The 22,425-nt window shown below is 43.2% G+C and overlaps 1 protein-coding gene across 1 annotated transcript in view; it reads left to right on the plus strand.

Moving 5' to 3' along the window:
• Window positions 1-1,482: 1,482 nt before the first annotated feature.
• FRZB (frizzled related protein) overlaps window positions 1,483-22,425 on the plus strand; it is a 42,677-nt gene continuing 21,734 nt past the window's right edge. The window contains exons 1-2 of the mRNA XM_042458336.1: window positions 1,483-1,667; window positions 2,966-3,510. Coding sequence (XP_042314270.1) covers window positions 1,483-1,667; window positions 2,966-3,510 — 730 coding nt within the window. The remainder of the gene's footprint in view (window positions 1,668-2,965; window positions 3,511-22,425) is intronic.

Consider the following 22,425-nt stretch of genomic DNA (forward strand, 5'->3'; position numbering starts at 1 on the left):
AACAACCACCCACCCTACACACTATACACATTTCCCTAGGAATAAGCCTCAATGAGAGAGCCAACATGGCACAGCAGGCTGAGTCTTGGACTATTACTCTTGAGACCAGGGTTCGATTCCTCCGCTCAGCCATGGAAACCCAATGCGAATACCACACACACTCAGCCCCAGAAAAGCTTGTGGTAAGTCCCTCTTAGGATCACGGAGTTTATCACACAGGGTTTTTCCTGTGCAGAAATGGGATTTAAAACAGGGAAATCCTGCAAAAGTGGGACCATTTTCACACGACGTCGTGGGCATTGAACATTAATATGAAAATAAAGCATGCAGAAACTGCACAAAATCGGCTGCTTTTTACCGTCAGGATTCTCCCGAAAGTAATAAAATGGCCGATTTTGTCCACTTTGTGTGCGGTTTATTTTTGCATTAATGCTCAATGCCCACAATGTCATTTTTCTGGATTTAAATCCCGTTTTTGCATGGGATTTAAGCCCTTAACCTCCTGAGTGCTAAGTAAGTCAGAAACTACTGGAAGGCACACAACAACAACAACAACAACAACTACTACTACTACTACTACTACTCTCTCTGGTGATTATGGGACTTAATTCTGAGGAGAGCTGTATAGGCTTGCACTGCAGATTATGGCACTTTGTGAGGTTAGGAGATTGTCTTTCAAATTTGATGAACGCAAATTCCCTCTGCGTGTATTTTCCCTCCAAAAAGGAGGCAGTGGACACCCTGCTTGTGTCAGTTGTCTGGAAGGCAGAGAAGAAGGTCTCCTTTCTTAACCCTTGGGCCAGATAAGCTGAGAAAGAGCAGGAGGAAAACAAAGGCCAGATTCCTGCAACCTCCTCAGTCTTTGTATGTGTCCCCACAGTTGGGAAAGTACTTTTGGGGGGGGGGCACAACTCCTACAACCCGTCCTTTGCTGACCATGGGCTTCTGGGAGTTTTTGTGTGTGTGTGTGTGTTTTTAAACAAATGCAGACATACACATTTCCAGTTCTGGTGCCATGAAAGGGATAACTCCCAGGCCATTTCATCTTCTGGCGGAAAGGAAATACTTCTTGTTTGGTTGTGTTGTCTTCCATGGACTCCAACTTTGGCATGTGACATAAACAACTATTCATATTGGCTTGTGTGTTTTTGTTGTTTGGCCTCCATGGACTACAACTCTGGCGTGTGACTAAATAACTATTAACATTAGCCTGTTGTTGTTGTTGTTGTTGTGGGCCTTCCATTCCTTTCCGATTATATGGTGACCCTATTCTGGGGTTCTGGCAGTTTCTTGAGAGGGAGTTTGGAGAGGACATAGTAATGGGTAGGAGGAAGTGGAAAGGTGGTAAGTGTGGTGTGTGAGAGACTGAACATTGGGAGGACAGTTATGGGTAATGGTGAGAGAGAGAAGAGAGTATATCTGCTTTCTAGTTTCTCCGTAGATGAAATACATCTGGCTCATGTGGGAAGAGCCCCTTTGACGATGGTGGTGCAAGTTTCCTCTCCATGTCTTCCCCCAACTCCAACATATAATCCCATGGCGGAAGAAGGGGCAACGAAAGGCTTTGTTTTCTCGCCTGAGCTGCAGGTTTTGAGGCAGGAAAAGGGAGAACTTTGGCTGCTCCAAAGAGAACTTGAAACAATAATAGAACTCTTAGATATAGCCGTGTTAGTCTCTAGAATCAGTATGTAGAGAGATCTTGATTGAGTGGCCACAATCCTCCTCCTGTGCTTCGGCTATTGTTAATATTAACATTATTATTTAGTACATAGATCTTGTAGCCCCTTTGAGACTCTCTGGGAGAAAGAAATGGGCAGCAGGAGCTTCCCTGCCTGGCTTCAGTCACTTCCTCAGATGGATTAGAAAGCTCAGGATGCCCTTTCTTTCCCTCAGTCAGTCTCAAAGGGCTACAAGACCTCTCTACATAATAACAGTAACAATCCCAAATGCATCTGAGGAAGTAGACTGAAGCATAAGAAAGCTCGTGGTGCCCATTTCTTTTAGTCAGTCAGTCTCAAAGGTGCTGCAAGATCTCTGTATGCACTTAATAATAATGTTAATATTAAATAATATTAACCTACCATACCCACTCACCCCCCCCCCCCCAAAAAAGCGGGTTTCTTATCTTCCCGGCCTTTAAAAAGAGGGAGGGGTGCAGGTGAGCAGCAGGTCCTCCTTTTCCCGGACGTGTCCTCCATTCCAACCTTTTCCGTCCAGGAGGAATTCCCCAAAGGTCCCCTGTTTTGAGCCTCACTAAAAAAGAAGCAGGAGTTTACACTTCTGGGAGTGTTTGGAGCTTTCCTTTGGCCAGGTCCTCTTTTTTCCGGGAAGGTCCTCCATTTCTGGTCAGCTTGAAAGAAAGAGGGCCCTTCGGAGGTCCTTGGGGGAGGGCTTTCTGCTTCCCTCGTCCTCTTTCCCTTCCCAGGTGGGGATCATGGCTCCTGGACGGCGGGGAGAGGCAGGCGGCGCCCCCTTCCCCTGGGAAGGGACTGGGGCTGTGGGTGGTCAGCCCCTGCCTGCCTCCCCCTTTGCTCTTCCATCCCAGGCAAAGAGAAAGGGAGCAGGGGACCCAGGAGGAGAAGAAAGAGTGAAGGAGAAGAAGGGAAGAGGAGAAGAGAGAAGAGAGGTCTGGAAGAGAAGAAATCTGAAGGAGGAGGAAGAGGAAGAGGAAGAAGGGCTGAAAGAGGAAGAGGACCTGAAGGAGGAGGAGAAGAAGAAGAAGAAGAAGGGCCGAGAGGAGCGGAGGAGGAGGGCGGTTTCTCCGAGGAGAGAGGAGAGAGAGCGGGTCCAGGCCCGATGAAGCCTTGGGCTTGTCCGGGTCTCGGCAAGAAGCAGCACTATCTCCATCTCTCTCTCTCTTTTTCTTTCTTTCTTTCTTTCTTTCGGCGAGAAAGTTCTTTCTTTGGCCGTTGACCTCTCTCTCTCCTCTCTCTCTCTCTCCTCCTCTGTCCCGGGCTTTCCGCAGAGCCCCCGCTGCCTCCTCCTTCCTTCCTTCCTTCTTGCGAGCCCCTCGAGGCGGGCATCCCTCGCCGGCCCTTCTCTCTCAGGGGCGATGCTGGGTCGGTCGGGGCTGTCGCGGCGCTGCTGGCGGTGCTGTTCCCGGCGCGGGAGGCGTCGGGGGGGCGTCGTGCGAGGCGGTGCGGATCCCGCTGTGCCAGTCTCTGCCCTGGAACATGACCAAGATGCCCAACCACCTGCACCACAGCACCCAGGCCAACGCCATCCTGGCCATGGAGCAGTTCGAGGGCCTGCTGGGCGTCCAGTGCAGCGCCGACCTGCTCTTCTTCCTCTGCGCCATGTACGCCCCCATCTGCACCCTCGACTTCCAGCACGAGCCCATCAAGCCCTGCCGCGCCGTCTGCCAGAGGGCCCGCGCGGGGTGCGAGCCCGTCCTCCGCAAGTACGGCCACGCCTGGCCCCCCAGCCTCGCCTGCGAGGAGCTGCCCCTCTACGACCGCGGCGTCTGCATCTCCCCCGAGGCCATCGTCTCCGCCGGAGAGGAGGGCGCCGGTGAGTCAGACCCGGCCGGGAGACCCCCAGCCCCTTCGCCCAGGCACTCACCCAGAGCCTCCAGTGGCTCCCCTGGCCCCCCCCCCTTCGGCCAAGCTCCCCCTTTCCAAACAGTGACCCAATGGCTCCCTTGACCTCCCTTCTCCCAACTATGGACCCAATGGCTTTCCTAACCCCTCTTCTGCCAAGCAGGGACCCAGGGCCTCCTGGCCTCCCCTCCCCTTTGGCCCCACTGAAGCCCTCCAATGCTCCTTTCATCATCCTTATCTTCAGCCCCCATTGTCCCCCTCCATACTCCCACTATAAGCCTGTCATTGTCTCCTGCCTCCTCCTACGCCCCACATAATTAGCTCTATATGGCCCAACTGTAAGTCCTGTATGCAGAGGGATCTTGACAGGTAGAAGTTAATAGCATGAGCTTTCCTGGACTTGAGCCTATTTCCTCAAATGCATCCTTGGGATTCACTGAAAGATAGAGGTTGGTAGCATGAGCTTTTGTAGACTTGAGCCTACTTACTAAGATGCATGAGGACGTAGGCACAAGTCTACACAAGCTCATGGTAGCAACATCTTTCAGTCAGTCTCAAAAGTGCTACAAGAGCCCTTTGCAAACTGACAGACTTACAGTTTAGGAGATCTGTTTGCATGTTGTCACTGAAAGCTGTCAGCTTCTCCCCTCCCCTCCTACACCCCACAAAATTAGCTTAGATTTCCCAAACTATGTCAGTATGCAAACAGATCTTCTAAAGTGTAACTCTGTCAGTATGCAAAGGGATCTCATTGCACCTTTGAGACTAGCTGAAAGGAAGAAGTTGGTAGCATGAGCTTTCCTAGACTTGAGCCTACTTCCTCAGATGCACACAGTCGGCTGAAGTCCACAAAAGGTCATGCTACCAATTCCTTTCTTTCAGTTAACTCTCATAGGTGCTACAAGATCCCTTTGCATACGAGAAAGATGGTTCACAGCCAACAGTGTCCCCATATACTTGAGGAAGTAGGCTCAAGTCTACGAAAGCTCATGCTACCAACCTCTTTCTTTCAGTAAATCTCAAAGATGCAGCAAGATCTCTTTGCGTACTGATTTTCCAGAGGAACACAGTTATGTCTTTGAATTTTACCATCATATAAGCCTGTCAGTTTCACCTGCCCCCTCCTTTCATTAGTTGTTGTGTGCCTTCAAGTCATTTCTGACTTATAGTGACCCTAAGGTGGCCCTATCATAGGCTTTTCTTGGCAAGTTTCTTCAGAGGAGGTTTGAGGCTGAGGCTGAGAGAGTGTGACATGCCTAAGGTCACCCAGTGGGTTTCATGGCCAAACAGAGAATCAAACCCTGGTCTCCAGAGTTTCAGTCCAACACTCAAACCAGTACGCCACACCCCACATAATAAGCTCTACATCTCCCAAACTCCAACTATAAGGCTATCATTTCCCCCTGCTCCCTTCTACACCCTTATAATTCCCTCTAGATCTCCCAAACACCAACTATGTCTGTCAATTTCTCATGCCCACTCCCACACCTCACATATTCTGCCCTAGGCCCCCATGCCCCATCTTTCAGTCTGTCAGATTCTCCCCCCCTCCACATTATTTACTTGGGGTCCCCCAAACCCTAACTATACGTCTGTCCGTTTCTCCTGCCCCATCTTCCCACCCTATTTTGAGTGTTCCTTGCCCTCCTTTTCTAATTAGCCATCATCACTTTGTTGGATTCCTCATTAGTCACGTTTCCATCATTTCCCAGTCTGCATTGTTGTGGCAACCCCAACTCCATATCTCTGCCAGACCTTGGCTCCATGGGCTGCTTCAAATTGTTCCCTTCCATTTTTCATCCCAGCAAACTTAGCTAAAAAAAAAAAGTCAGGACAGGTCCTATTATGAGGCGAAGTGAGGTGACTGCCTCAGAGTAGCAAATCTTGGACTGATGGTGTGTGGTATTTCGCCTCTGTTGGAGGACAGAGCTGTCTTGTGTATCACATGGGAATTTATGGGCAGTCCAAACTGAACGCCTTTCCTCAAATACTGCTGTGGAAAATACTAGTGGGTTATTTAACTGCCAGTTCAGTTGTCTTCTGTGAGAGGGGGAACCATGTTGACTACTCAGATAGAGAAATGTCATAGTTCATCCCTAGTGCCACATTATTTCTACAGGGTAGATGCATCCCTAGTGCCACTTCATCCATCAGTATTGACACCAAAGACAGTCAGAAGAATAAAAATAAATAAAAACAAAACCTGTTCAAGCACATCATTAGTTTTTGAAATCCAGTTAGGCAAGATCTGTATTATAGAGATAGGGGAACATGTGGCCCTTTAAATCTGGTTGCATCACAGCTCCCATCATTCTTCACTATTGGCTCTGTTGTCTAGGACTGATGGGAGATGCAGTTCAATGACATCTGGAGAGGCTCAGATGGTTCCCCTGCTGTCATGGTTGGTATTCATTGATCTTAACATCTTCTGAAGATGTTTAGCCAAATTTTAACGTCATTTACATCCATGACCACAGTTTTATAAACAGGATTCCATAAACCAAGAGTGGGGAATCTTGGTCTGCCTAGATATGTCAGATTACAGCTCTCCTGGCTCTACACAGTTGGCTGGAAAGGGGACTGGTGGGAATTGCAGTCCAAAACAATTAATTGTTGCAATACAATTATGCATTCCACAAAGAAGCCCTTCCTTTGTGTTTGTCCTGAGTTTTCTGCCAGTCCATTTCATTAGATGCATAATTACATTGGTTTAGTAATATGTGAGCAGGAGGGAAGGGAAAAATATTTTTCTAGTTTTACCATACTGTTTATATAATTAATATATTATTATATATATTGATATAATTGATGTAAATATAATATGAACAGTATAATTTCCAAATCTAGAGGGCAGAGAGAAAAGGCAGCAGGTGTGGCACCAACTATGTCCAGTTTGTTACTCAATCTCCTCATTTCTGACTAGCAGTGTTGGGGTTAAGTGAGTAAGACACTACCTACCTAAACAATGGGGCCACTCTGAGCCCTTCTACAAAAGGAAGGTGTTCTAAGCCCTACATCATTTTGGTTATTTGGTTATGCACTTTTTCTGACTGTCCTTATCAAGTCTGCGTCCTAGAAAAGAGTGGATGGACCTGTACAGAACACCTAACCATCTTCTTGATCATAATAAAATGTGGTTCACTTTTGGATTTTACTAGTCCCAATGCCCATTTCCTAACAAATGTGATTGTGTATGTAAAGAGATCTTGTAGCACCTTGAAGACGCACTGTAGATTTCCCAGACTTTAGGTCTGTCATTATGCAAACTGGCAGTATGCAAACAGACCTTCTAAACTATAAGTCTGTCTGTATGCAAAAGGATCTCATAGCACCTTTGAGACTTACTGAAAGAAAGAAGTTGGCAGTACAAGCTTTCATAGACTTAAGTTTATTTCCTCAGATGCATTTGGGGGAGTGAAAGCCAAGGACAGACCTATAGATGCCATTAGTATGTGAGAATGCCCATTTAAATTCAAAATCCTTTGTGTTTTAACAATGGTCATTGGTGAACAAAGGCAGTGGAAACTAGCCTGTAGGTGAGGAGAATACATGAGTGTGGGAAACTTGAGTCTCATGTGATGAACAGGTCAAGGGCTCCCCCATGAGGATGGAGGTTAAATAGTACTGAAATGTGTGTAGATAGTACTGAAATGTGTGTAGTATGCCAGGAAACCATTGCTGATGGACTGTAATCTGTGGATGAATTCCAATTCTGCTGTTTCCCTTTCCAATCTTCCTTTGTAATTCATTTGTTCAAGGACCGCTGTTCTGAAGTCTGAAATGCAATGTCCAGGGAGACTGAAATGTTCTATCACTGGTTTTTATGTATTTCCATATATGTGTGTGTGTGTGTGTGTGTGTGTGTGTGTGTGATTTATGTCCATTTGTATCTGAACTGACCTGTTTGCCCAACGTAGAGTGCTAAAGGGCATTGTTATTATAGTATGATATAAATCACATTGGAAGATGAGCACATGAAAGTCCCCCTAATATTGCGGGTGATGACATTTCCTAAATAAATGTGTGGGCAGAGTTGGCATCTTGGTTTATGGTAAGGCTTTGTACCAGTGTCCACATCTGTGTTGTGTATCTTGTAGATAAGTAGCTGTTTGCGGTTTGAAGGCTGTCTGTAGGTGACTAAAGGTCTGCTACCAAGAATCCTTGAAAGGGTGGTATTATTGTCCAGAATATGCTACAAGATCTCTCTATATACTTATTCTATAGACTAACACAGCTATATCTTTGAATTCTACCAATATATGATTGTGTTGTATGCAATACAGTATTGTTACATTATACTGTATGTAGTTTATTCATATTCTTTGCCTTTTCAAATCCCTTTGTAAACTCTGTGGAGGTCAAGAAGCCATTGGTGATCTAAGCTCAGAGACTGATATATAGTGCTTGTGACTCAAAAGAGAATTGACTCCAAAGGTGCATTTTCATAACCAATTATTAACCTACCATTTAGAGGTCTGATCTAGTTATTAATGTGCAAATGTGTGGGGCGGGGTGGGGGGGGGAAATCAAACTTCCCCGTCAACTTTTCTGAGGGAAAAAAAACAGTTTGATGAGAAGCCAATATAAAACTGGCAACAGGTTAAATTTTTTAGGGACATAGTTATGCACTAACTTCCTTTACTGCTTCCCAGCTTCCATCTGTCCCCTTGAACCCTGTTTTTAGAAAAAAGAAAAGGGAATAAAGAACTTTGAGGTGTGATATGCACAAATTTCATGTAACATATAGTTTGATCCCTTACTTTAGGACTAAAAAATCATAAGGTTTTCTTCCCTTTCTTTAGTACTCCCCTGGCCAGCAACATGAATTCTCTTCCCAGTGTAATGTATTTTGGGTTGAGGGGAGGATGAGGAAGAATGTAGCCTTATTGCTGTGGATATTACATTTCTAAAAATACTAGAGGAAAATGATCACAGTAGAACTCTAGAGAAAGAGCTAATTCTTTTAAAAAAAGAAACTAAGGTGCTTTACAGACCGTCCAAAAAGGGTGGTCTGCCAGAGCTGTCATTTGCTGCGCGGAGGAGCCCCAGTGGCCAAACTGCGCGACTCCTCCATACAACAAAAAGAAGCCGAAAAAAGCAGCTTCTTTTGGCGGCGCGTTTATGACGCAGCAAGGCGCCAATGGTGCAGTTGTGGCATCATAAGTGAGCTGCGACGTGCAGACGCTAAGCGTCCGCGACGTCAAGATGGTGCCCATGTGTATAGGGTGCCACCATTTTGTACGTGCTCGGCATGTACTAGGGTTAGGGTACCCGGAAGGGACACCCTTTCGTAACCCTAGTACGTGCCGAGCACATACTTTCCGCCAGTGTGGAACGGGCCTAAGAAACCAAAGAGAGGATATATATATATATATATATATATATATACATACATACTGTATAGTTAAAGTATTGGTTCATTGCTGCCCATGGGGAGAGATAGCTGATATTTGAAGGGAGGGAAGCATGTGTTGTTATTCAGGGATAATGAATCTTATTGACATTAAATTTGGTCCCCATCAAATGAATGCAACTTCTTTCAGTGAGACCTAATGTAATACAGATTATTGGACTGGGACTGGAGAGATGCAGGTTCAAATCTCCACTTGCCCTTGTAATTCATTCGGTGACTCTGAGCAGGTCACATTCTCTCATTCTCACTACCTCATACGGGTCATTATCACACGCCGAAAACTTCCAGTCTATTCCAAAGTCATCCTGGAGTCAATCATGGGAATTCACATTAATGCGTGAGAGATTATCACACGCAATCACTGTCATTGCAGAGTCGTTCTGAGGCTGATCCAAAGTGAACCCTGAAATAGTTAAATTCGGTGAACTATTGAATTCACAAATCCTTCTCCCAGGCTGATTCGCATTCAGTTCGAAGTTGTGTTGGTGTGGAATGCATGTTTGCTTCAGTCCTGGTATTCCCCCCAACCTAGAAAGAAACTACAATTCCCATGAAGCTTCACTGCAATCTTGCTTCTATTTTGCTTCTGGTAGTCCTTCCACTTTTAGTGCTGGCGAAGGGGAAAAGCAGATGTTTCCACTGGTATGGGCGGAGAGCTAGTGGAAAATGTACATGTGCTCATTTTAATGTGAACAGAGCAGTGTATGGTTTGTGTCTCCCACTCCCACCCACCCCAAGATCTGCAAATGAGGGTTTCCTTTAGGTAATCATATTCTGATCTCCCTGGGCACGTTGCTCAGCTGATGTGATGGGGAGGGAGGTGTCTTATTTTGCTAATACATGTCATGTTTTCAATATATATATGTATGTATGTATGTATGTATGTAGGAGCGATGTATACATGTACACACGCACGCACGTACACACACACATATATATATACATGTACATATGCATATACATACTCATACATATACATGCATATACATACAGATATAAATATGTATATATACACGTACACGTATATGTATATATATGTCCGCATATATATACATATGCACGCCCATGCCCATGGCACACCCATGGGGGAAGTAATGGATATATATATATATATAAGTATGCATACATATATACATTGTTGTATATACATGTGCTTGGAGCATATAGTGGCATACCTGCTGACACTTTTCCTGGTGGCACATCAGTGCATATAGATTGATGCGCGCACACACACACACATGCTTAGGTTCGTCCATCTATATGTGCAGATATACATGTATAAAGTGCACTAATAATGTGCGTAGACCAAGTGCCTGCGCCCACTGATATATATATATATATATATATATATATATATATATATATATATGCGCGCCCACATCTATATTTCACGTGGAGCCTGCATTCACATGAAACAGGACACAGGAAACAGGGGAAGTGGCTCCTTTCTTCACCCCAGAAGTATTAAAGTTCACAATGCATTTAGAGCCCCACTGGGCATGCGCAAGGATCCCAATTCGAATTAGAGAATCCACATGGTATGTGCTGTTGTGATAATTTATTTTGCACTCGCTCTGTTTTGCATTGTTGCTCTTCACGTGTGGTAATTAATCACGTAATATGGCTTCTTTTCGAATTGGCCCTGCTTGGCATTTCCTTCGGAATGGAGGCACATATCACACATATGATAACGGCCATACGGTCGCAGCGTAGATGAAAAAAAGAGAGAGAAGACCCATGTACACTCTCTAGACTTCCTTGGAAGAAAGTGAGGACATGGGGAATTTAAATGCAATCAGCATGACTCACTAGATGTCAACATCAGGTGTAGTTTTCCCTTCCCTGTGGATTTGTTAGTCTTGCAGGCTGAGGATGATGGCATCTGGGAAGGCTATTCTAATTGACTCTTTCCAATAAACTGGTAGGTAAGGTTCTTGGTAGTGGTGACTCTTTGATTACACTGGCCATCTGGGGAGTGTCTTCTCCTAAGATGCCAGAAAAGTGACACCAGAAGCATTTGTAAACACTTCAATCAAAGATCAAATTATGAGTCGCAACTATTTTATATATCTGCAGTGAAATCTGCATCTGCATTTCTCTTGAACTTTCACCACTGATGTAGATCACGCCATTCCACACTGCTATCATGTTCATAGATGCTGGGGCCAGTTTGTTCCTCAGTGGCCCAACTTATGGTTATGAGCCACTCTGTACTTAGCTAGGCTAGTCTGTTCATTTGAGAATCCTTGTTAAATTCAGATATGTAAACACATGAAGAAACAACTCACAGAATGTTAAGTTCTTAACAGAGGGAGTGCTAGGTTTTTATGAGGTATATGGTTGTATGTTGTGTTGTGTTTTTAAATTGCTGTCTTCTGCTCTGACTGGTGTACAACCACTAGAAAAACAGTATCGAAGTGTCTGTATCCACCCCCCCTTTTTTTTTAAAGGGAGATAAAAGAGGATTGTATAGATCAGACCTTAGAAAACATGCGATCAGCAGAATCTGGTTGCTGTTGTGGTTGTTGATAATGATAAATTTCTAAGTTCTGATATAGAGTGTTTAAAAAGGAGAATGTAGATCTGTATTTACTGTTTCACAATATTTACTCTTTGCAGCTATTTTCTCTCACCCTCATTATGGTAGTTCTTTCTCTGCTCTGTCTGTGACTGTATGTCACTTGTTTCCATGCAAGTTTGTTTTTGCGTAGTTCATATTGATGCCCTGAACTGTTGGCTCTTCAGCCATTTGAAATGTCAGTCATTGCTCTTCAGATGAAACTTTTCATTGTTTCTAGCCCAGCTTAAGCTGCCTCCCTCCTCAGGCTAATTCCAGCTTCTGGATCCCTTCTTCCTTGTGTTTTGACATCTGCTCTTCAAGTTCCAGCCATTTCAAACCTCATTCCTTGTGTTGGTCTATAGTGTGAGTGCAGACTTGTTGTTGCAGCTGCGTTGGGGCTGATACCTGCTGGGAAGATTTCAGCGCAAGTGGTTTTGAGTGCCCAAGCCAGAGAGAGAGGGTTTGTGAATGTATCATATTGAAGTGTTTGCAAATGCCTTCCCTCTGTTCATGCAGAGATGCTTTCCAAAGTGGCCTTAAAGAACAGATCCACACTGAAGCCAGGCTTGGCAGATCTGCAGCCATTTAAAAGCAGTTGCATTCAAAAGAGAAATAGTTTCAGTCAAATTGCCCCAAAGTTACCTATTACCAAGGACCACAAGCAGCACAATAGTTTCATTGAATGATTCCAGTGTGGAATCTATGAACGCTTTCTTTCACTGAATCAGAACATGATGACATTCTAAATTTTGATTTTTTTTTAAAAAGAAAGAAAATGAATAACTCAATCTACTATATTAAAGCCATCTCTCCCCTCTCTCTGTCTCTCCACCCCCCGTCCACCACCCCAAGCCCAAGAATACAAATACACCTTCTAAAAGTAGAACAACACATTCCTATTCTTGTTACTTAAACAGTTTGAAAGCCGAATATAGTGCCTGGAGCTGAGAATGTTGTCCTTGTGTTGAGCTTAAAGAAATAGGAAGATGACCCATGTGCCCTGAAAGTTCATAGTATACTGAAATTTCTTAATGTGTCTTGGGTTATATCTGGGATACTCACAAGTGTGAAAAGTTGCCCCAACATCAACAAGTTAAGGCAGCAGCTAGGCTCAGTAGGTATGCTCAATGTGGGTTGGGTAGATGACATCATGTTCATCCCTGTTAAACAACAACAATAATAATCAAGTTCAACCCTGTGAGCTCTTACTCTACTATACCATTGGCCACAGCTTAAGTGCATGGCTGGCATGCAAACAGTCCTTGGTATTTCCATGGTGAATTAGAAAAGCCCCTTTTTCCTGAAAGCATTGATGGTGAGCAAAGTGGGCCATTGGTCTGACTCAGTGGTATAAGGTAGCTTCCAATGTTTCTGTGCAGGCCAGAGTTTGGCAACCTGTGGCCTTCAAAACGTTGTTAGACTGTAACTCCATCATCCCTCACCATTGACTCTGCTGGCTAGAACCGATGAACCCTATCTGTAGGGCTACAAGTGGCTCATCTTTGGGTCACTGAGGGTAGTTCTGTAGCATGCTCTTATCACCTGCTATTCCCATCCAACTGCTAGGCATCCTTAGGAAGGATGACAAACTGCAAAGGAAAAGGTCAGCTTAGGTCCTTATTTGGGAGACAGGAACTGCTGGAACCTTCAGGTTTCATACTTGATGATTCAAAGGCAAATTTTTGATTATAGCTCCTAGCAACAAGCGTGCTGGCTCCAAATTTGTGAAAACTGTTGTGCAGAAAGGTAACTTTTCCAGGCTTTGGTGCAGGGTTAGCAAAAAAATTGCATAGAGAGTTAAGGCCCCATGAGCATACCTTCCCTGGTCTCCCAAGTTTAACTTAGGAAGACTGCAGGAGATAGAGCTGTACAAGAGGTGTACTGACACCAAAAAGCTAGCCAGTGCATGAGCCAAGAAAAGGAGCCAGAGGTCTCTTTGGTGCAGAACCATCAGACCACTTTTTTTTAAAAGCCACAAATAGCTAACTGACATGGATTCATAATATAGAAGGTTATATTTTTAGTCAGCCAGATTTCAGTGCAAACGACTTATTTGTTGTTAAAGCGTTTGGCCCAGAATCAGCCCTTAGAGTTTGCTTCTTTTGCATTTTAGTGTTGGACATTTGTTCCAGTGTATCTATCTGTGGTGCTGGCATGGTGCCTCCTCCTCCATCATCATCATCATCATCATCATCATCATCATCACCACTGCTGCTGGTGGTATCTTACTGTTGTGGTTTGCTGTCCTATTTATCAGATTTATGGTATCTGATTACCTAGCTAAAAAAGGAAACATAGAAAAAATGATACCATGCTATGTTTAGCTCCCTGATAGCCATTCTTTACATTGTGGGGAAACTCTTTTTCTCTGGCATTTTCTTTTTGAAAACACAACATGAACTACTGTTATAGTCAGAATGGGGAAATTTTATTGGATTCAATGGTCTCAGTAAAACAAATGGTCAAAAGAAATGCACCTTGCCTTCAGAATTTGCACATTTCTAATACTTACAGGGAGTTGGGAGGAATAAAATCCAAAGTAGTCTGTACTGTGTAAAAGGGAAACAGCTTAAAAACTGACTAAGCCCACATACAACCATAGTGGAAGAATAGATAAAATAGTGAAAGGCCGCCTCACCAAGTCTTTCAATCCAATATGAAGATGGGAAGAAAATGCACATGGGATTTAGAAAAATAAATTGAAAGAGAGTTTTTCATGTAGGTAATGGTCTGACATAAAATCTGCTTACTTATTTTTCAGATTTGTGCATAGTAATTTTGGTAAACCTGCAGGGGTCCCTAGTTTACTCAGAGCTATACAATGCACATATCTATGATACTGACAAATGTCGGGAGCAAGGAACATGGTGGCCCTTCATATTTTAATGAAGTTCTTCTCCCTTCATTCCCCCAGGTTGATTGGGACTGTTGAAGTTCAGTGACATCTGTGGAGTGGAGGGGGAAGGTCCTCCATTTTTGACATAGAGGATGACCAGCATTGTAGGAGAGAGTGCTGCTGAGCCATTTAAAGAGCCAAATGTTCTTTAATTGCTGTGTAAAAGACAGCATTTTGACATGTGTAACTTGTGAGCATAGTTTTATCACCAAACCAATGGTTTCCCTGTTAAGTACTTATAGGCTGCACCCACAATACAAAAACAATCCGGTTTGACTTCACTTTAATTGCTGCACCTCAACACTATGAAATTCTGGGATTTGTAGTTTGTTGTGGCACCAGAGCTTTCTGACAGAGAAGGCTAAAAGTCTCACAAAACTACAGTTCCCAGAATTCCATTGCATTGAGCTATGGCAGTTACAATGGTGTCAAACTGGATTATTTCTGCAGTGTGGATGCAGTCACAGAGCACTTTCCCCCCAAGTGTTCAAGTACTTCCTGTTAGTACTGTTGTCAGCTAAATAAAGAATGCTGAGCTGATGTTTTCTATTCTACCAATTTTTCAGAATTAAAATTAAGAGGTGAAAGTTATAACCCTGCCCTTTCTTTCCTTGTTGCTTTTTCTTTTTAAAGCGTAATACTTTAAGACTAGCACATTTTACAGGCTCATTCATCATGTAAACGTACAGTTCTGTATTTATTTGGCTTATCCCAGTTCAGAACACCATTTTTAATCCATAAATTGATGTAAACTCTTTGTGATATTGAAGAGATTTAATAAAGCATTACCATCCATTATTAGAAGTGGTGACAATACTTTCTCTTAATGTCTTGCCATTCCTCCAAAGAACTGAATGTAGTGTAGAAAGTGTCTAACTTTGTTTTATTATCACAACAATCCCATGTAGTAGGTTAGAGTAAGGTGTAGTGATTGGTCCATGTTTACCTAGTGAGATTTGTGGTTGAGTGGTAATCCTCAGCTGGCTCTCCCTGTAACACATGCAACGTAATTATTGCACCATGTTGTCTCTCTTAGAGTAATACTTCAGAATCAAAGCAGCCTCAAGAAAAATAAAAAGTGTTCCTTTGATTCATAGCTCTGTACAAATACAATGCATCTACTCAAAATGAAACCATGGTGATGGGAGTGATGCCATTTGGGGGAGCTCAGAGGATCAGACTTAGACCATGGAAGGGCTGAATTCAGTCCCAGGCCTCCTACGTTATCTTGATGTGTAAAATGTAGCAAAGTACCTATGCATTCAACAGGATGTAATCCCAACTACATGTGGTTAAGAGCAGTTCCAGATTTTGAAACGCGCTTGGGTCCTCTACCAGAGCATGTGCTTCAGCAGGTGCTCAGTTGGTGGCTTGATGCCAAATCTGTATAATTTGCAGCCTTATTCTTTTTTAGTAATAACTCCCATTAAACATACTGGGTTTAATTCTAAAGAAAGTTTCATGAGGTTGATCTAAAGCTTCCAACCCTACTTCATATACATTCAGTAATCCCTATAGCAGTTCCTATAAGTTGGACAAGCATTTGTATCTTGGTACTGAAAGCCACTGCTCTGTGAGCTCATGGTTAAATCAGCACCCTCCAAGCCTGCTATTATTGACCAAAATAAGCTTGACCTAGATTTCTGGGCTAGTTTAGTTTGGCTCAGCTTTTTTCTCACTTTTTAAAATAATTACATTACGTCTTTCTTATTGCCTGAGAAGTCCAATTTTCTACCTGCCAGGGGCAACACAAGAAGCACCACTGTCTGAAGCAGGAGGACATGGGTCACACTCTCCTCCCCATTTCCTCCCCATCTCCTCATTCTCCCTGTTACCACCTTCCCTGTACTCTGCTTCCACACCCTTGTGGGTGAGATGACCAGAGAAATAGTGTGTGCTGTGGTGGCATAGGTGCTCTCCAAGCCTACCTCACCCACTGTGCCTCACTTTGAGGAAGAAAATCCCTCCATGCAAAGCTCTTGGACCTAATGACCTCTTCAGAGAGATCATCCATCCATCTATAACCTCACTCTGATGGGTACTTGGAGCAAAGATCAGGCCATCTGGCTGCTCCAGAGAACTGTGTTGGCTGCTTTCCTTCTGCATCATTTGCCACACAAGGAGAATGGCTGGCAAGACCTTCTGGAGGGACACCAAATGTGTGGCCACTCTTAGAGTCACACTGTTTGGTCTCCTGTAGCAGCATTTGCCTCAGGAGATTCTCTGGAATAGCTAGTGAATCTGATGCCTTTGTGTAAGGAGTTCTCAAGAGTGTGTCAGTTAGATGGGGCACAAGCTGATGGACAGAGGGGCCGGATGGTCCTGCTGACAATGTCTCTCTCTGTGGGTGCAATCTGTCCCTCAAGCTTGAGGTTCATCCTGCTGCATGGGTGGGCTGGCCCTGGTACTGGAGACAGCAGCATGATTATTTGTCCATATGAACAACAGCCTTTTCTTTAAGAGCCACAAAATTGGCATTTCCTCCCACCCACCCTCCTTCCTTATTTTTATTTTTAACTATGTAAAGTATATTCATAGCAACTAGCATAAGGAAAACAATTACATGATTGAGAAGCTGTGAAGGAAAAATGACATGCTAAATTAATTTCTTTTTTATTCCACTAAAATGAATGAAGAAACCCTTGAGGACAGGAGAGCATAATGAAATGGAGGTATGGAAAAGCTCTTATGTTTCTTTGTAATTACTTGCACCTCTTCCCTATCACAAAAGCCAGTTTTGACCATGAGGCATCCATATACTGTTGCTGGTAGCCTGGCATGTCCCTACAATAAGATCATTATTGATTGCTGTACGTGCAGCAAGGATTTAATTCTTCAGTAGTTTCGTCTCCAAAAGAGGCAACAAGTAATTTTAGAAATTTTGTTCCAGCAGTGAGAAAGCCGTTGAAAACTGCACATTTTTCAAAACTATTGGCAATTTGAAATTTATTCTATAGAAAATCTGCACATTAGGTTTTTGTGCACAAAGCAGCATTTTTTGGGTAGGAAACACAATTTTTTGTGCTGAAAGTAATGTTTCTGCACAGAAATATTTCCCACATAGAAAATTCTGTTTTTTATTCCAAAAAATTGTACTGTGTGAATATTGCATAGAATAAATCCTGGACTCCAAAGTTTCTCATCAGTCCAGGATTCTCCCCATCAGAGTTTTTCAACTCTTGAGAAACATGTTTTTGAGAATTCTTTTGAATATTTTCTAATATTCATTCTGTCCTTAATGTGCACTGCAACCTTATGCATATGTACTCAAAAGTTATTCCCATTATGTTCAGTGGAGTGTAGTCCCAGTCAGTTGTGTATGGTATTACAGCCTAGAGACTCTCAGAGTGCATCTACACTGTAGAAATGATACAGTTTGACACCATTTTGAGTGCTGTAGCTCCATCCTATGTATTTCTGAGGTTTGTAGTTTTACAAGCTTTTTTGCTTTCTCTGCCAAAAGTGCTGGTGCCTTACAAAACTACAAATCCCAAGATTCTGTAGAATGGAGCCATGACAGTTAAAGTAGTGTCAGACTACATTATTTCTATACCATAGACACACCCTTAACCGTATCCTTAACCCATCATTATCCTTTGACATCATGCACTGAATGTACCAAACCCAAAGGATAAACCAGAGATTGGGAAGCGCACTAGAGATACATTTATACCACAAGAGTGATTTAGGTCTGGGACAGATGGGTCAAAAGCGGTGTGCTGCTGCTGATACTAGGGTTCCAGAGTGTGCAGCATCTGCACGTTCTGGAACCCTAACATGTGATGGCAGCGGCATCATGCTGGCGTCCCATCCACAGGGGCACTGCCATGATGACGTAAGCGATGCACACTGTACAGATGTCGCTGTACGTTGCTTACGTCAGGAGTGTGCCAATGGTTTTCCGGGTTCTTTTTGGGGCGGAGGGATGTCGCACAGTTTGGCTTCTGCGGCGTTCCTCCGGGAGAAAACCGGACGGCTCCAGCCCGTCCTGACAGGGAGGTATGTACCGGGTCTTAGTGAGGTACAAAAAGATCCTCAACAGAGTCTCTGTTTGTGTGTGCATGCTCTCAAGTTAAAACACTAAAAAAAGGGGTGCAGAGGTTTGGTATGTAATGCTAAACCACAGTTTATTGTTACATGGATATTTTCTAGGTTTATGCTTCCCTTTTCTTCTCTTTTTCTTCTTTAATGTGTAGATGATTGGGAAGGATTTGCTTCCATTTCCAGTTTACACAACTTCTAGTATAGTCTGAACTGGAAAAAGGGGATTATTTGGAAATTATAGTTTGTCTGAAGAAGCCCACTTCAAACCATGGTGTGTAATCTTGTGTGGCGCCTTTTTTTTTTTTAAATAAACCATTGATAAAAACAAATTGCAGTTTTTGGTTTGAACAAAATTAAATACTGTACTGTCAATAGTCCATAGAGGGTACTTTTCCAGTTGGTCAAATGCTCAGGGTCTGCAATGTTCTTGTTTTTAATTGAACAGAGAATTAATTTTTCAAATAATATTATAGTCTCTTTTTTCTCTGTTTCTCCTGTTTGTCTTAGTCTTTCTCTCAAGACCTTCTACAATTGCCAAGTACAGTCATCCCTTCCGATTCATGGGGGACCTCCTCCGCACATTGGGAAAACTGCAAATATTGGAGCCCCATTGTTTTTAATGGTCACGCACATGCCATGGGTGTACATGCTATTTTGTCCCTCCTGGCTTCCCATCCGCTGCAGAAATTCAAAACCGTGAACTCCCATTCAGAGGTACAACTGTACATACAAGTGGCCTATTTCTGAGTAAAAAATTGAGCTTTTGGTGGCTGCTTCTACTTGCAAGGAAACTGTGTCTTGAAACAAAAAACCAAACAAGCAAAAAGGAGGAGAGAAGAGAGGAGAAAGGGGTTTTGAAGCAAACAAAGTAACTTCCCCTTCCAAAAAGACAACTGAAACCTAAAAAGCGGCCTAAAAATTGCTGGGTCAGGATGGTGTTTAAAAAATGCTGCAATTAGAGGAATATACCTCACAATTTAATTTTGGTGCATCTGAGGAAGTAGGCCAAAGCTTACTGAAGAATTAATGCAGTTTGACATCACTTTAACTGCCATGTCTCAGTACTATAGAATTCTGGGATTTGTAGCTTTCTAAGATCTTTAGTCTTCTCTGACAGAGAACTCTAGTGCCACAACAAACAACAAATCCCAGGATTCCATAGAATGGAATCTAGTCTATGAAAGCTTATGGAACATCTTTCACTCAGGCTCAGGTGCTACAAGATCAATTTGCATAATTTTTGTTAGTGTTCGAGGAGCATCCCTATCAGAACATGAGGTGCAGTTTGGCCCTAACATCCTGAGGCTGAGCACACTTACTTGTATTAGTTCCCTCGCATCTTCCTCTTGGTGTGTGGGGAGCCACCTACATAGAAAGGAGGTGAAGAGGAACAGGCAGTGAAGGAGAATGGAAGAAGTGTAGAAAGAAACAGAGAAGGAGGAGCTGCCATGGGCAGGTGGAGGCTGCTGCAGGTTTGTGGAGGGCACTCATTCACCACTTCTTTTTTGCTTCCCCTGACTTCTTCTCTTTCTTGGGCCTCCTTTTCCTTGCATTTGCAGGGAGTGCCAAGCCGTGGCAATAAGCAGAATGTGAAGAATCTTTTCTGTTGCAGCTGTTTTGTTTTGTTTTTGGAGGCAGACAAGGTAGAAAGGGATGGATGGGCTGAAGCAGCTGTGTCACTCACAATGAGCAGGGAAGCCAAGAATCTTAGGTTTATTTATTTAGGTGGTCCAGCAGGATGAGCAGGGAAGAACAAAACAGTATTGCTGGTGTTACCAGTGAGTGGAGAAGCAGAGAAGCTTTTGGCTTTGCTGTTTTTTTTGTTTCTGAAGCAGGCAGGAAAGTTCAGGGTGAAGAGGTATTATCGTCCTTGAGTGCTGAACAGGGAAATAGAAAAAAGATGGAAAGAACAAGAAGGGAATTTTTATGGCAGGGTGTTTTGGATTTTTGTCCTCCAGAGGTTTGGGGTCGGCTGGGGGCCTGCGTGTCACCCAAGATCTGTACTGTCCCCACCTCTGGTTAAAATGAAAATAGAGCCTCATGTTTTCCTTGTGGCTGAACTAGAGAGGAATGTAAAACAGACTTGTTTATGGAACAGTAAATCAGTAGTGTAGCTATGGGAGAAATCAGATCAGTACACCTCTAAATAATAATAATTTGGCCCTCCAATTACATTTTTGTTCACTCTCCAAATTTCTAGTACAGTGGTGCCTCGGGTTACGAAATTAATTCGTTCCGCGGCTAATTTCGTAACCCGAAAAACCTTCGTAACCCGAATTGCCATAGGCGCTAATGGGGAAAAAAGCCGCGCGCGGCTCCATTTAAACAGTGCCGGCGTTTTTTCGTAACCCGAAAAAACGTTCATAACCCGAAACAATAAATCCCTATGGGATTTTTTCGTATCCCGAAAAATTCGTAAGCTGGGTAATTCGTATCCCGAGGTACCACTGTATTGTAGAAGGCGAGAAAATGAAAATTGTTCACAGAACTAGAGCTTTCAATATTTGCTGTGTTTATATTCCCTTGGTAATTTTGCTTGCCCCTTGTCTTTGCATGCCAAAACTCTATGTCTAAATACTCAATGGAAGTTTTATGCTTAATCCTTGCTGAAATCTTTAGATATAAGGTGGAATTTGTTGTTGTTGTTGTGCGCCTTCAAATTGTTTACGACTTATGGTGAGCCTAAGGCAAACCTATTACAAGATTTTCTTGGCAAGATTTGTTCAGAGGAGGTTTGCCATTGCCTTCCCCTGAGGCTGAGAGCATGTCACGTGTTGAAGATCACCCACTGAGTTTCATGGCTGAGCGGGCAATCAAACCCTGGTCTCCAGCATCGTTGTCCACCACTACGCCATGCTGGATCTCATACGGCAGGATATGAATAGATGAACAACAAACAAATAGCTAGAGAAAACTGCAATGCTAGAAATTTGGGGAGTGAAGGAAAATTTCGGGGGGGGGGAAGAGAATTTTAATTGGACAGCCAGTGCCCTCATTTATATTCCTCCCCTAACAGTACTTTGGCAGAAAATAAGGGATTAGCATGATATGCATAATAATTTGAAGAGTTAGTCTCCCCCTTGGCAAGCTTCACTAAATAGCTGTCTAGGTAAAGAAATAAATGTTTGCTTTAGTGACTTTGGAAGAACAAGCAAAATGCATTACTGCAGGTACTAACAAGAACCCATATAAATATTACAAGTAGAGTATGTTCCTTTTGTGTAACAGTAGAGCTGGAACTGGTTTCATTCAACTAGTGCAAGTTTTTTTAAAAGTGCAATTTTGCAAAAGATGATGGATGCAATTTTCAGAAATTCTCTTTTCACCACAAAGCTGCCTTATGTCCCCTAAAGCTGCTCTGGAGTATAGGACAGAGGTGTGTGGGGAATGTTGAAGAGGTCTTGGGAGGAGGAAGTCACTGGAAATTCCTCCATCCCCATTTTGAGGGCAGGTACATTCCATTGGCTAAGGAAACCTAGTTAGATTCCTCCATGGGTATGCACAAACCACAGATATTGTTGGAATTCCAAAGCCTGTCTACACTGTCTTTGTCTGTAGACAGGCTCAGTCTCTGTCTACAGTCTATTTTTGGCAATAATCAGGGTAAATCATATCTGGTGATGGCTGTGTCTTTTGTCTCTTAATGTGGGGGGTAGAAGTAGGATACCCACCACAGTTGTAACAGAGATATATGTGTTCATCTCCCAGCACAGGAAATCAGCATTTAGTTCCAGCATCCAAGCACAAAGAACAACCTAATAAATAATAGGACAGGTCCTCAGTTGACCCAGGCTCCCATGTGTGCAGATGGTGCTTGTGGCTGGATTCAGGAAGTGGTGACCCAGACCATAAAAAGGTGTTTGGAAAAACTTTCTAAGAACCATTACTGAAATAAAGAAAATAAGATGCGGAGAGCATTACAATGTTGAGATTCATTTCATGCTAATGTAGTTTAGTGGTTAACTAATTTAGA

This window comes from Sceloporus undulatus, chromosome 1 (genome assembly GCF_019175285.1).
Source record: "Sceloporus undulatus isolate JIND9_A2432 ecotype Alabama chromosome 1, SceUnd_v1.1, whole genome shotgun sequence".
Classification (NCBI taxonomy): domain Eukaryota; kingdom Metazoa; phylum Chordata; class Lepidosauria; order Squamata; family Phrynosomatidae; genus Sceloporus; species Sceloporus undulatus.